The sequence below is a fragment of the Mytilus californianus genome, unplaced genomic scaffold, assembly GCF_021869535.1.
Source record: "Mytilus californianus isolate M0D057914Y unplaced genomic scaffold, xbMytCali1.0.p SCAF_1, whole genome shotgun sequence".
NCBI lineage: Eukaryota > Metazoa > Mollusca > Bivalvia > Mytilida > Mytilidae > Mytilus > Mytilus californianus.
The window spans coordinates 94,788,873-94,803,539 of record NW_026262581.1 but is presented as its reverse complement, the minus strand read 5'-3'; the positions used below and the strand labels follow the sequence as shown (position 1 = coordinate 94,803,539).

Sequence of the window (14,667 nt, the reverse complement as noted above, 5' to 3'; positions counted from 1 at the left end):
TATGTGTATACTTGCACATGGATATTAATTTGCATATTGAATGTCCCTTTGGTATCTTTCACCTCATTTGGACTCAGGTTATCAGATTGAAAAATAACAGATAGGATATTAGTTTGGTGTTCTACTTACATGGAACCTAGAATGGGGGGGGGGGGGGGGGGGGCGAGAGGGGGTCTCATCCCGATTTCCCGGTTTTAATATCAGAAAATCCCGAAATCCCAGACATATTTTGTTAAAAATCCCGATCCCGATAAATTTGTTCCCCAATTTTAAAGTTTAAAGTTTCAATGCTTACGATTTAAACGTCTCGGGTATGATTGATGTTCAAAGTCTTTCAGCGTAACCAATCCGAATATGTATTATCAATATTACCGTGACGTCAAGCTGCATATAAGCATTTTTGTTCTCATAAATCTTCAGTAGCCAGTCAGAAAATTGGCCAAATTCCAGTTCAAGTCAATACAAGAACCTATATGACAAGCACTGGAATCGTTTTGTCTACTCTGTTTCTAGATGCGATTCTGATTGAAGTATAATGAAAATGGCACAAGGTACAGTTTTTATACGACCGCAAAAAAATTTTGTGGTCGTATATTGGTATGACGTTGGCGTCGTCGTCGTCGTCCGGCGTCGTCGTCCGGCGTCGTCGTCCGAATACACAATGGTTTTCGCACTCTAACTTTAGTTTAAGTGAATGGATCTCTATGAAATTTTACCATAAGGTTCAATACCACAATAGGAAGGTGGGGATTGATTTTGGGGGTTATGGTACCAACAGTTAAATAATTAGGGGCCAAAAAGGGGCCGAAAATAAGCATTTTTGTAACTTCCAGACATAACTTGTGTGTTATTGTATGGATCTCTTTGACATTGTACTACAAGATTCCATATCACAAAGGGTCGATGATGGGATTGATTTTGGGGTTAATTTCCTCGAAATTTTAGGAATAAGGGGCCAAAAGGGGGCAAAAAACAAGCATTTTTCTAGTTTCATGACAATAACTTGTGTGTAAGTGTATGGATCTTTCTGAAATTTTACTACAAGGTTTCATTTCGCAAAGGGAAAGCTGGAATTGAGTTTTGTGGTAATTGCCCAAAACGTTTAGTAATAAGGGGCCTAAAAAGGGGTGAAAAATAAGCATTTTTTAGTTTCTAGACAATAACTTGTGTTCAAGTGTATGGATCTCTCTAAAATTGTATTACAAGGTACCATACCACAAAGGCAAGGCTGTTATTGAGCTTGGTTTGGGGGGGGAAGGGGGGGTGATGAATCATAGGGGGGGGGGTCAAAAAAGGGGTAATTATTTTTTTTCGTTTAAGGAATAAGGGGGAAAAAGGTTAAAAAACTAGGGTTTCCATTTTAATAGACAAATAATTGAGTAAAGAACATTATTTAAAAAGCAGTGTAAGGTTGGTAGTTCAAACTCATTTAAATATCTCACCTGCACTATGTTTGAATTATGTAAATTGGAAATTTGCCAATTATTTTAGTATAATAAACTTCATTGGAAATTTGCCAATATAAAATTTTGCTGATGAAGGTTTTTTGTTTACCTTTAGTCTGACTATGATGTCATTTTCTATTTTAATAGCCTTATGATGTAGTTAAATTTTTTTTAATACTTTTATGATGTATTTTAATGCGCTTTTATGGTTGCAAATTTATTGTTTTAATATAATAAACTCCATTGGAAATTTACCAATAGTTTGTTTATTTTTAGCTATGACTATGATGTCATTTTCTATTTAATTTTAAGGTTACAAATTAATTTCAGTTTTAAATATTATTGTAAAATGTTTGCCCAAAACATTTATTAATAAGTGGCCAAAAAAGGGGGCAAAAATAAGCATTTTTTTAGTTTCCAGACATTAACTTGTGTTCAAGTGTATGGATTTCTCTGAAATTGTACTTAAAGGTACCATACCACAAAGGGAAGTGGGTCAAAAAATTTAGGGGGGGGGGATTTTTTTTCCTATTTTTTTTCTTTAAAATTTTCCATTTTAAGTTGGTTAATTCTGATCACAAAGAGAAAGTTGGAATTGAGTTTGGGGGATAATTGCTCAAATGTTTAGGAATAAGGGGCTAAAAAAGGGGTTAAAAATAAGCATTTTTTTTTAGTTTCCAACAATTAATTGTGTTTAAGTAATTGGATCTCTGTGAAATTGTACTGCAAGGTACCATACCACAAACTGAAGGCTGGGATTGAGTTTGGGGGGGCGTGATGTGTGAAAATTTTCCACTTAAAGTTGGTTAATTATTTCTGATTTAGATATAAAAGCAAATGATAATGATGTGGTTTGATTTTATCAAAAACTTAAATTGAAGTTATGTATATTGTAAATTTAGGTTACATTGGAATTTAAGAATTGGCTTTGGGGTAGGGTTATGGCTCAAACCTTTAAATAATAAGGGGAAAAAAAGGTGAAAAAACAAGGGTTTCCAGGTTAATAGACAAATAAGTACAAAACATTATTTAAAAGCAGTGTAAGGTTGGTAATTCAAACTCATTTAAATATCTCACTTACACTGCTTTTAAATTATGTAAATTGGAAATTTGCCAATAACTTTATTGTTAATAAATGCATTGGAAATTTGCCAACAATTTTAGTATAATAAACTTCATTGGAAATTTGCCAATATAAAATTTTGCTGATGAAGGTTTTTTGTTTACCTTAAGCCTTGACTATGAAGTCATTTTCTATTTTTATAGCCTTATGATGTAGTTGAATTATTTAATACTTTTATGATGTGTTTAAATGGGGTTTTATGGTTGCAAATTTATTGTTTTAGTTTAATAAACTCCATTTAAAATTTGGTAAAAAAAAAAATTTTTGTTTATTTTAAGCTATGATTATGATGTCATTTTCTATTTTACTTTTATGGTTGCAAAGAAATTTTTATTTTTAGATATTACTGTTAAATGATGCTGATTAAGGTTTTTGCTATGTTTAGCCATGACTATGATGTCATTTTCTATTTTAATATCTGTCATGATGTATTTAAATGGGCTTTTATGGTTACAAAGGAATTTTATTTTTAGATATTACTGTAAAATGTTGCTGATTAAGGATTTTGTTTATTTTTAGCCATGACTATGATGTCATTTTCTATTTTAATACCTTTATTATGTAATTTCCATTTTTAGATATTACTGTTAAATGATGCTGATTGAGGGTTTGAATGCTGGGATTGATTTTGGGGGTAATTGCCTCCAAATTTTAGGAATTAGGGGGCAAAAAACAAGCATTTTTCTAGTTTCAGGACAATAACTTGTGTGTAAGTGTATGGATATTTATGAAATTGTACTACAAGGTTCCATATCACAAAGGGAAAGCTGGAATTGAGTTTGGGGGTACTTGCCCAAAACGTTTAGGAATAAGGGGCCAAAAATAAGCATTTTTCTAGTTTCCAGACAATAACTTGTGTTCAAGTGTATGGATCTCTCTGAAATTGTACTGCAAGGTACCATACCACAAAGGGAAGGCTGGGATTGTTTTTGGGGGTAATTGTCTCAAAATGTTAGGAATTAGGGGCCATAAAGGGGCAAAAAAACAAGCATTTTTCTAGTTTCATGACAATAACTTGTGTGTAAGTGTATGGATCTTTATGACATTGTACTGCAAGGTTCCATATCACAAAGGGAAAGCTGGGTTTGAGTTTGGGGGTAATTGCCCTAAACTTTTAGGAATTTGGGGCCAAAAAGGTGCAAAAAACCCAAGCATTTTTCTAGTTTCCAGACAATAATTTGTGTTCAAGTGTATGGATCTCTCTGAAATTGTACTGCAAGGTACCATACCACAAAGGGAAGGCTGGGATTGAGTTTGGGGATGATGAATCATAAGGGGGTTTCAAAAAATTTGGGGGGGGGGATTTTTTTTTCCTTTTTTTTCTTTAAAATTTTCCATTTTAAATTGGTTATTTCTGATTTATATATAAAAGCAAATAATAATGATATGGTTTGAATAGGTAAATTAAAAAATTTTAAGTTCTTAGACTACTTTCATTCTGTGTGAGAAACCTATGCTGTGTCAAATATTTAATTACAATCCAAATTCAGTGCTGTATCAAGCTTGAATGTTGTGTCCATACTTGCCCCAACTGTTCAGGGTTCGACCTCTGCGGTCGTATCAAGCTGCGCCCCAGCGGAGCATTTTATTTGTCAATCCCGTTATATTTCAACATAAAAATCCCGATTTCCCGTGGCTAAAAACGTGGCTTTCCCGCATCCCGATGTTTTTCTATCCCGAATTCCCGATCTTTAAACAAGGCAATCCCGATTTCCTGTTGCTAAAATCGGCCGATCCCGGCGTCCCGAAAATGGTCTGGCCCCCCCTCTAGAATTGAAGGTATGAAAAATGTATAAATGATAAACAGAAATGGCCTTTTCAACTTCATCGCTTGATCAATATCAGACACTAATGCCAGGGCTTTGGGCTGGTATGGGAATCTCTGGGTGACAACCATGCCAATATGGAAGAGTATTTATATGTATTTATACATGATTAATCATTTTAAATCATGTATACATATATGCTTTAATTTTTTCAAATATATGCATATGATGCTTTATGGACAAATTATATGTTACCTGTATAATACATGGGTTCAGCAACCTAACAACACAGGATGACCAAAAATATACAATTAAGAAAATCAGATAACATATATATGGAAAATGAAATGTACATAAGGAGATTACTTATATATAAATACAAATTTGAAATGAATATCTGTTGTTTTTTTTTTTTTGCCTTTACAAAAGTCATTGATGATCATCATTTATCATCTTCATTTTCTTCGTACAATAAAGTATTTCATTTCTCTCACTTCATTTCAGTTTGTTATTCCATTGAGTTTTATTTTGTATAAACAATATAAATAAGTGGATATTTAGAATTGCAGAAAAAATCATTACATGTACATGCATATATACTTGAATATATTTTTATTTTCATCTCTTAGGAGAAATAATTTATAGTTTGCGTTATTGATACAACCATTATCTGCATTGAATGTGCATTAGTGTTATTGCTCCAAAAGTATTTAAAAACTTCTATCTAGTCTATTTACTAGTTGTACTAATACATCATGTACTGGGCTACTTAGGACTTTAATAAATATTTCAAGTGCCAAGTTGGATTATAAATTTTAACAGTTGTCATCAGTAAAGAAAAAATCATGATTTTAATATACATGAAATAAAAAATGATGTTCAAAGAAAAATAAATGAGGCATACATGTATGTTATAATAAATCTAATTAAACTATTGATTTTTTTTTATATGTTACAGAATAAAAGAAGATATTAACTGAAACATCATAATGGCTTCTATAGCTGTAATAGATTCAGCTGTTGTAGATCCATCTCCTATTGTGTCACAGCCATTGACGGTACCAGAAATTGACATCGCCTACGAATCTGATGTATCAGAAGATCTGAACTCCACTGCTTCACACGTCAAAGAAGCTTTTACTAAGTCAGAAAAAGGAAAGCTTCTTAAACGTAGAGAGGTAAAATATTTTATGTACTCATGATATACTTCATTTAATTCAAAGCACAAGGAACCCCTGAGGGTGTTGCCATGAATGATAAAGTAAGAAATTTATTGTCTAGTATATTACTGTAGATGAGATTTCATTAAATGGTTCATATTTTTATGATTTTTTTATGAGCCAAGCCTACATCATTTTGATAGAGGTGAGACATAGCACCCCTATATTCTGTCGGCGGCAGTGGCATCAACATTTAGGTTCAGTCTGTGGTCAATAATTTGTCAAACCTTCATGAAATAGTATGAAACATGGAAGCTTTTTAGTGATCAAAAGACAAAATTTTGATTTGTTTTTCTAGCAATTTTCTGTTTTAAGCTGATAAATGGACTTAATTTTTTTGTCTTATTTTTTGCAGTTTACGTTCAGATACAAATCTAAGGCTAGAGTTTTTCAGACATCAGTTACTTTTTCAAAAATTCATAGAATTTGTTTTATGATTAAATAGATAATATCTGATTCTTGTTTTTACAGTAATTACTCTTTGTGTCACTTTTATGACCAGAAAAGTTTGCAGGTGATTTGTAAAACTGTAAAAATTATGGTCTAAACTTCAATTTTTTTACTGAATTTAATTAAATGAAATATTCAGCAGGTCTGGTTCAGTGCTACTATATATATGCAGACATTTATTGAAAGAAACTGATTTGTCCAGGAAAGATGACCGTTTTGGAAGCCCTGATTTAAATACATAGAGAAAATATGTGTAGAAATATATAACAGCAGTCCAAATATGAAATAAATACTTATTTCAGCTTTTGTATTATGCGCTAATTAATCGCTTTTTAGTTGTTTAAGATCTAGTAAAAAGCATTTTGTGCATATTTAGGACAAGAACAAGTAAATACATCAACTGGTGGTACAAATGTATCTAAAAAGTGGGTGGCCTGGGAGAAAGGGCGAACATTTTTCATTGTCAGTGAATAAAACGGGCATATCAGATTGGGTTAATATATTAATTTATTCTTCTTACATTTTTAACAGAGACATTTTTCTCATGTATCTGACTCAGGAGAAGAGGAAAATGAAATAGAGCACAAAACATCCCGGCTTGACTTCCTAGCTGGGCCATGTAAGGCTGCTGAACATGCAGAGGAGTTTGTAAAACGTGTATGGGAAGCTGGATGGAGGGTTGTAAACCATCATAGTCTACCAGACTGGTTACAAGATAATGACTTTTTACACAAAGGACACAGAGTTCCAACAAATTCATTTAGAGAATGTTTTAAATCCATATTTAGGATTCATACAGAAACTGGAAATATATGGTCCCATTTATTAGGTAATATATATATATATATATATGCAAGTCTAAATTGAAAACAACGTTCAAACCTATGATTGCGTTGGATAAAAACCGCAATTTTTATACGTGTGCATGCAAAACAAATTTCTTGATAGAGGGGTCTAAATACAGCACAAACAACATTTTCCAAAAGACCAAAAAAGTGAAAAAGTATATTTTAACAAAACGCATTTGACTAACAGGTCGAACAACAGATGTTCTTAAACCCTGCTGACTGCCATTGGCGATTGCCAAATAAACGGATCACAAGATGTTACAAAATGGATCTTTTAAAATTTATAAATTTAATACCAAACAAAAAACAATAAACTTGCGGAAAAGATAGTATACCGCAAACAAAAGGTGCAAAAATTAGTACACCATATCTGGATTTCGACAATTAATGTCTCTTCAGTGATGTTTAGATCGAAACGGTATTTGGAAGGCCATATAATTTACCTCAATTTGGGATAGACTCTTGAATTTTGAAGAGTCGAAATATTAGAAATAGGATGAACGGATCATATAAACCCGAAGGAAAATATAATACAAGCCCAAACGAAAAAATATAAACAAGTCTAAATTGAAAACAACGTTCAAACCTATGATTGCGTTGGATAAAAACCGCAATTTTTATACATGTGCATGCAAAACAAATTTCTTGATATAGGGGTCTAAATACAGCACAAACAACATTTTCCAAAAGACCAAAAAAGTGAAAAAGTATATTTTAACAAAACGCATTTGACTAACAGGTCGAACAACAGATGTTCTTAAACCCTGCTGACTGCCATTGGCGATTGCCAAATAAACGGATCACAAGATGTTACAAAATGGATCTTTTAAAATTTATAAATTTAATACCAAACAAAAAACAATAAACTTGCGGAAAAGATAGTATACCGCAAACAAAAGGTGCAAAAATTAGTACACCGTATGGGAAGCTGGATGGAGGGTTGTAAACCATCATAGTCTACCAGACTGGTTACAAGATAATGACTTTTTACACAAAGGACACAGAGTTCCAACAAATTCATTTAGAGAATGTTTTAAATCCATATTTAGGATTCATACAGAAACTGGAAATATATGGTCATAAATGGATTAAATATTTTTATTAATGTATCACTACTTCAGAAAATATTTACTACATTGTTTAAAACATTCTTTTGTTTAGGTATGATAGCTTTCATGGGGATAGCCGGGTATTTTTTAACTCGTCCATCAGTAGAGATCCAGTGGCAGGAATAATGTAAATTTACTTTCAGTTGTTAATAATTGCTTGGAATTACCAGGTTTTTTTTTTGAAATTTGAAACATTTTTCTTGCAACCAAGACAAGAGAAAATTTTCAAAGAGAATTTTGCTGCTAAAATTTACAGGGTAAACTGATTTTTTCACCAATATGACCAATGTCTTGATTAGGTCCATGTCACAGATACAATAAGTAATAGGTCAACTGTATTCAGTGTATAGAAACAGATGTAAGGTGAACTTGTTTGTCTGATCAGAGTTCATCTGACTTTGATTTCCTTTTCATGGTTCATTGGTCCACGCTAAGTGTTCATTATTCTAGGTCTGTTTCTAAGATTCTATTAGTAATGGGTCAACTGTATTTGATGTATAGAATGAATTTATAGTGTACATGTGCATTTGACAGGTTTCATGTGACTGATCTCATTTTCATGGATCATAAATGGATTAAATATTTTTATTAATGTATCACTACTTCAGAAAATATTTACTACATTGTTTAAAACATTCTTTTGTTTAGGTATGATAGCTTTCATGGGGATAGCCGGGTATTTTTTAACTCGTCCATCAGTAGAGATCCAGTGGCAGGAAAAGGCTGTTTTCTCCGCATTCTTTGCTGGTGCAATTTTGTGTTTAGGATTTTCATGGCTGTTTCACACAGTGTTCAATCATTCAGAGAAAGTTGGCAAGCTGTTTAATAAGTAAGTATAGCATGCTTGTTTTCGATTTTATTCCTAAAAAACATGTGAGCAATCCAATAACACATCAGCCATGTTATAATGACATTAACATGTGAGCAATCCAATAATACATCAGCCATGTTATAATGACATTAACATGTGAGCAATCCAATAATACATCAGCCATGTTATAATGACATTAACATGTGAGCAATCCAATAACACATCAGCCATGTTATAATGACATTAACATGTGAGCAATCCAATAATACATCAGCCATGTTATAATGACATTAACATGTGAGCAATCCAATAATACATCAGCCATGTTATAATGACATTAACATGTGAGCAATCCAATAACACATCAGCCATGTTATAATGACATTAACATGTGAGCAATCCAATAACACATCAGCCATGTTATAATGACATTAACATGTGAGCAATCCAATAATACATCAGCCATGTTATAATGACATTAACATGTGAGCAATCCAATAACACATCAGCCATGTTATAATGACATTAACATGTGATAATGAGGAAAATTAGTACATTGTTAGATCCTAATATTAACATGTGCATGTGGGTAGGATGTTCTGATCAATAAAGTTTTTTTTAAGTTATGCCCCTTTCAACTTAGAAATTTTGAGGGAAGAGACCTTGTCATCGCAATTCTCCTTTATAGACCTTTTTCATATTACCAACTTTTGACTCCAAAGTATATAATTTTCGACAGGTTACCTAATTTCAGTACTCTGTGGTAGGATATTCTGGTACTTGGTCAAGTAAGGTAGTATGAAAATAGTCTATTGCAGCTGTGAGACAGGGTTCGATAGAACTCTTTACAAATTTTATATTTATGAAACTTAGTAAATACTGTTTCAACTTACTACACTGATCATATGCTGCTATTTAAAAATCAAGTTTCCTTAATAAACAATTTTAATTCATATATAAAGTAATTAAGGTAATTTTGTATGAACACTATTCCTTGCCCACAAACACTGCTATTCAGACTTCAAATGATACATGAACTGAGACAACAATAAAAAAACATTAAAAAAAAGTCAAAAGTAAATCCAAGATGTAGGGGTTATTAGTCCAGCTTAGTGGACAGTTTTAGTTATTAACTCTATCATCATTCATTTTATTGTCGAGCCTGCGACTTCTGTCGCAGAAAGCTCGACATATGGATAGTGATGCGGCGGATGCGGCATTAGCTAACTTCTTAAAAGCTTTATATTTTAGAAGGTGGAAGACCTGGATGCTTCATACTTTGTATATAGATGCCTTATGTTATGAAGTTTCCGTCTGTCATATGTCCATTGTCCTTGACTTCATTTTCATGGTTCAATGACTACTTGAAAAAAAAGTTAAGATTTTTTGTAATGTTAATTTCTTTCTTATTATGAGTAATAGGATAACTATATATAGTATGTGCGTACCTTGCAAGGTCCTCATGCCCATCAGACAGTTTTCATTTGACCTTGACTTCATTTCATGGATCAGTGAAGTTTTCCTGGTCAAGTCCATATATCAGATACTATAGGCAATAGGTCTACTATATTTGGTGTATGGAATGATTGTAAGGTGTACATGTCCAACTGGCAGGTGTCATCTGACCTTATCCTCATTTTCATGGTTCAGTGGTCAAAGTTAAGTTTTTGTGTTTTGGTCTTTTTTTTCTAACAGTATATGCAATAGGTCAACTATATTTGGTGTATGGAAATATTTTATGATGTACATGTCAGTCTCGCATGTTTCATTTGACCTTGACCTCATTTTCACGGTCCATTGCTCAGTGTTAAGTTTTTGTGTTTTGGTCTGTTTTTCTTAAACAATACCGTAGAAAGGCTTGTATAGTCCGCGGTTTTATTCTCCAAAATTGGACCTTCCAGACGGGGTGCGGACTATAGAGTACAATAAGCAAGAAATAAGAGAAAAATTTTAATTTCGCGAGCGAGGTGGTTTGTTTACGTTCCGCCATCTTTGTTATTTATATTGTAGAGGGCGCTCTTATCATTTTTCAAACTAATAATTTTAACTCATCAATATTAATAAGTTATTTCTATTCAATATCAAATTAATACTGATAAATATAAAAACTAAACCTTTCATTACAAATTTCTCGTTTCTTTTCAATGCATTGGTCGAAATAAAATGGTATCTGCTTGATTGAAACGATACAAACATAGTGAAAAAGACAACCGTAAACCAGCTTAGAATTTGTAAATTACAAAACGTAATCGGTTATTGTTCGTTCCGTTTTGGTGTTTCATACTGACTAATATGGTTTGTATTAGCTTAAGACCCTTCAAACATTAATGTGATAGATATATTAAAGACTGTTTTACAAAAGGATGGAACTGTTTTACTTTCAAAGTCGTATTATAGTGATATCTGTTATGTACGGATTTCGACTCTCACCGGTTAATTTTTTCTTTTACACGTGCTTTTTAAACTTCCTGTTTAAACATACACAAGTTTCTAAATTGTTTTTTAAGTGAATTAAACTTATTTTAACAATCATGAAGCGTTCTAGAATCATTTACAAGCAGTTTCAGCTTCTGTTTGATGATGGAAAACAGGTTTTTCCAAAAAAATACTGCAAACGACCGCACAGGATTTGAAATTACCGGAGTTTCATTAGACCTTTTCTAACAGTTACAAAAAGTTTTTTTACCTAAAATTTCGTGGGGAGAAGGGGTGCGGACTATGTACCAGTGCGAACTATACAAGCCTTTCTACGGTAAGCAATAGGTCAACTATATTTGTTGTATGGAAGGATTGTAAGGTGTATATGTCTGTCTGGCAGGTATCATCTGACCTTGACCTCATTTTCATGGTTCATTGGTCAATGTTAAGTAATCATGGTTAAGTTTGTTTCTTAGATACTATAACCAATAGGTCAACTATATTTAATGCATAGATTGATTGTAAGGTGTACATGTCTGTCTGGCATGGTTCATCTGACCTTGACCTCTTTTTCATGGTTCATTGGTCAATGTTAAGTTTTCATGGTTAAGTTTGTTTCTTAGATACTATAACCAATAGGTCAACTTTATTTAATGCATAGATTGATTGTAAGGTGTACATATCTGTCTGGCAGGTATCATCTGACCTTGACCTCATTTTCATGGTTCATTGGTCAAAGTTAAGTTTTCATGGTTAAGTTTGTTTCTTAGAAACTTTAAGCAATAGGTCACCTTTATTTGGTGTATTGAATGATTCTAAGGTGTACATGTATTTCTAGTATGGTTTATCTGACCTATACCTCATTTTCTTGGATGATGGTCCACTGTTAGATTGTGCATGGCATCCACCCCAGGTCACCATAATAAAATATATTAGGTGTGTATTTTTCCAACACCCATGAAATCATGTGCTTCCCAAATAGATGCACCATAATCTATTACAGGCCAAACAAGAGTATCAAACAATTTTGTAATTGTACAATATTTTAAATCATCATTAGCTTTACATTTAGATATCAACAAACTCAACGATCTTCTAGCAACTATTGCAACTGCTTTTTACACATCATCATAGCTAAAATGTTCAGTAAACAATAAACATGATAGATATGCAACCTGGGAAACAAATTTCTATAAATCCAATCGTATGCTATTTTAAAGTTGATTAATGCTTCATAAGTTAATTGTTTTCTAGTTTCTATAATGGTAGTTGGTATACTCAAATGGTCGACTGTACTACACACTTTTCTTTTTGTTCATCACACAAGAAGTCAATATCACCAAGTTTAAACGTCAGTTGTGAGTTTTAATATTCCCCAATCACTTATATATTAAATAGGAGGTAAAGTAATACCTCAGAACGACAATGGATCCCTCACCGCTGTAGTACAGCTTTTCGGGAATAGGAGTTATAACCCCTTTACACAATAAAGTTGTGGCATTTGCTTGGCTTGAGTCATTATTTGTCATGTTTGGCCTTTTATTCTTAATTAATTTTAAGTACTGATATACACTAGTGTTGTTTTAACAGTTTCACAGTTCACTTGAAGATATGTCAGTCTGGTAAATAATAACATGTATCGATTATCAGGTTGTCTGCATATCGATATTGTAAAATATCAGCTTTGAGTCACAATATGAAGCTTTTTGTCGAGTGAGCGCAGTGAACGAGTTCAAAAAGGCTTCATATTGTGTCAAGCAACTGATATTTTACAATATCAATATGCAGACAACCAGATAATCGATTTATCTGGTTGTATTTGCGTATTTTGCATGATAGGAACAAGTATTTTCTTTGTTTTACCAGTAAACCGGAAGATGACTTGATAAGTTTGGGTCTCGGTTCATTCATTATGACGTCGGTGATATGTCCGGGTCACAATTATTAAGGCGGGGTCAACGTATTTGACGTCACAAAGCCGTGATATGCAATTTTATTAAGAGATGAGCAGAATGATACAGACAGTAGGACGACCAATAAATACAGTTATAAATCCAGGTTGATGTTGTTTTGATGGGTTTACATGCAAATGACCTGTATTTGTATTTGTTTGTATTTATTTTCACTAAAAATAAACGTTCAGCATGTTCAGCAAGAATTGTGAAAAAAAAACACAGCGAAAAAAAATTCATATACATTATTGCGAACCCAATGAAAGTTTTCCACAGTGCCATCTCTATCTTGACCAGGTATTTAAACTTTTGCAAGTTCACCTGTCCTATTGAATAGATACAATAGCTATTGTTCTCTGTGTAGTTTATTCTCTGGGACCTTTAAATTTCTTCTAAGAGAAATCTATCATTCATTGATTAAATTACCTGAGTAAAAAAAATTTCTTATATATAGACAAAAATACTGTTTTTATACTCATTAACTGCGTGTGATGATGTAGTTATTCAATATTAATAATATATTTTCATTCAGTTTAATATAAACATTGATTCAATCATAAAAATTTGATTTCTGACAAAACTTTCAACATTGTTCCTTTTAAAAAAAAATTTGTTTGACATGAATAAGAACTTGAAAATAATGATGTTTCAAATTAAGATCTTCTTAAATGAATTCTATAACTAAACAAAAAAAAAATCAAATTTCAATAGGAATATTGATAAAACTTTTGTTAGAAATCAACTTTTTATGATTGAATCAATGTTTATATTAAACTGAATGAAAATATATTATTAATATTGAATAAATACATCAGCACACGCAATTAATGAGTATAAAAAAAGTATTTTTGTCTATATATAAGAATTTTTTTTTACACAGGTAATTTAATCAATGAATGATAGATTTCTCTTAGAAGAAATTTAAAGGTCCCAGTGAATAAACTACACAGAGAAAAATAGCTATTGTATTCATTCAATAGGACAGGTGAACTTGCAAAAGTTTAAATACCTGGTCAAGATAGAGATGGCACTGTGGAAAACTTTCATTGGGTTCGCAATAATAATTTATGTAAATTAAATTATTTTAAAAAGTGTTAAGTATTGTTGAGAATTTTTTATGTTTTGTAGATTGGACTATTGTGGAATTGCCATACTGACTATGGGATCATTTGTACCTTGGCTATACTACAGTTTTTACTGTCGTCTTGTACCAAAAATAGCATATTTGGTACTCATCTTTGTTTTAGGGACTATATGCATTGTTGTTTCTCTCTTTGATAAGTTCAGGGAGCCACAATTCAGAGGAATTAGAGCAGGTAATAACAATCAATGTTAAGGTGATAAGAATTTGATATGTTGCCATGGTTGCAATACATGAAAATTATTATTTTCAAGAAAAAGTCTAATTCTCTGCACTGTTTAAAATTATTCTAATATGACGTTCTTCAAACGCTTTGAGTACCAGTACACACCCATTTTAAAATATGAATATATTGTATGTCATCTGATCGGCAAATTCATGATT

At 32.2% G+C, this 14,667-nt stretch overlaps 1 protein-coding gene across 2 annotated transcripts in view; it reads left to right on the top strand.

Moving 5' to 3' along the window:
- LOC127710621 (adiponectin receptor protein-like) overlaps window positions 1–14,667 on the top strand; it is a 40,566-nt gene that overhangs the window by 18,882 nt on the left and 7,017 nt on the right. For both annotated transcript variants that reach the window (XM_052216569.1, XM_052216574.1), the window contains 4 exons: window positions 5,293–5,512; window positions 6,536–6,833; window positions 8,610–8,790; window positions 14,271–14,458. In XM_052216569.1, the coding sequence (XP_052072529.1) occupies window positions 5,324–5,512; window positions 6,536–6,833; window positions 8,610–8,790; window positions 14,271–14,458 (856 nt within the window). In that variant the 5' untranslated portion in view covers window positions 5,293–5,323. The remainder of the gene's footprint in view (window positions 1–5,292; window positions 5,513–6,535; window positions 6,834–8,609; window positions 8,791–14,270; window positions 14,459–14,667) is intronic.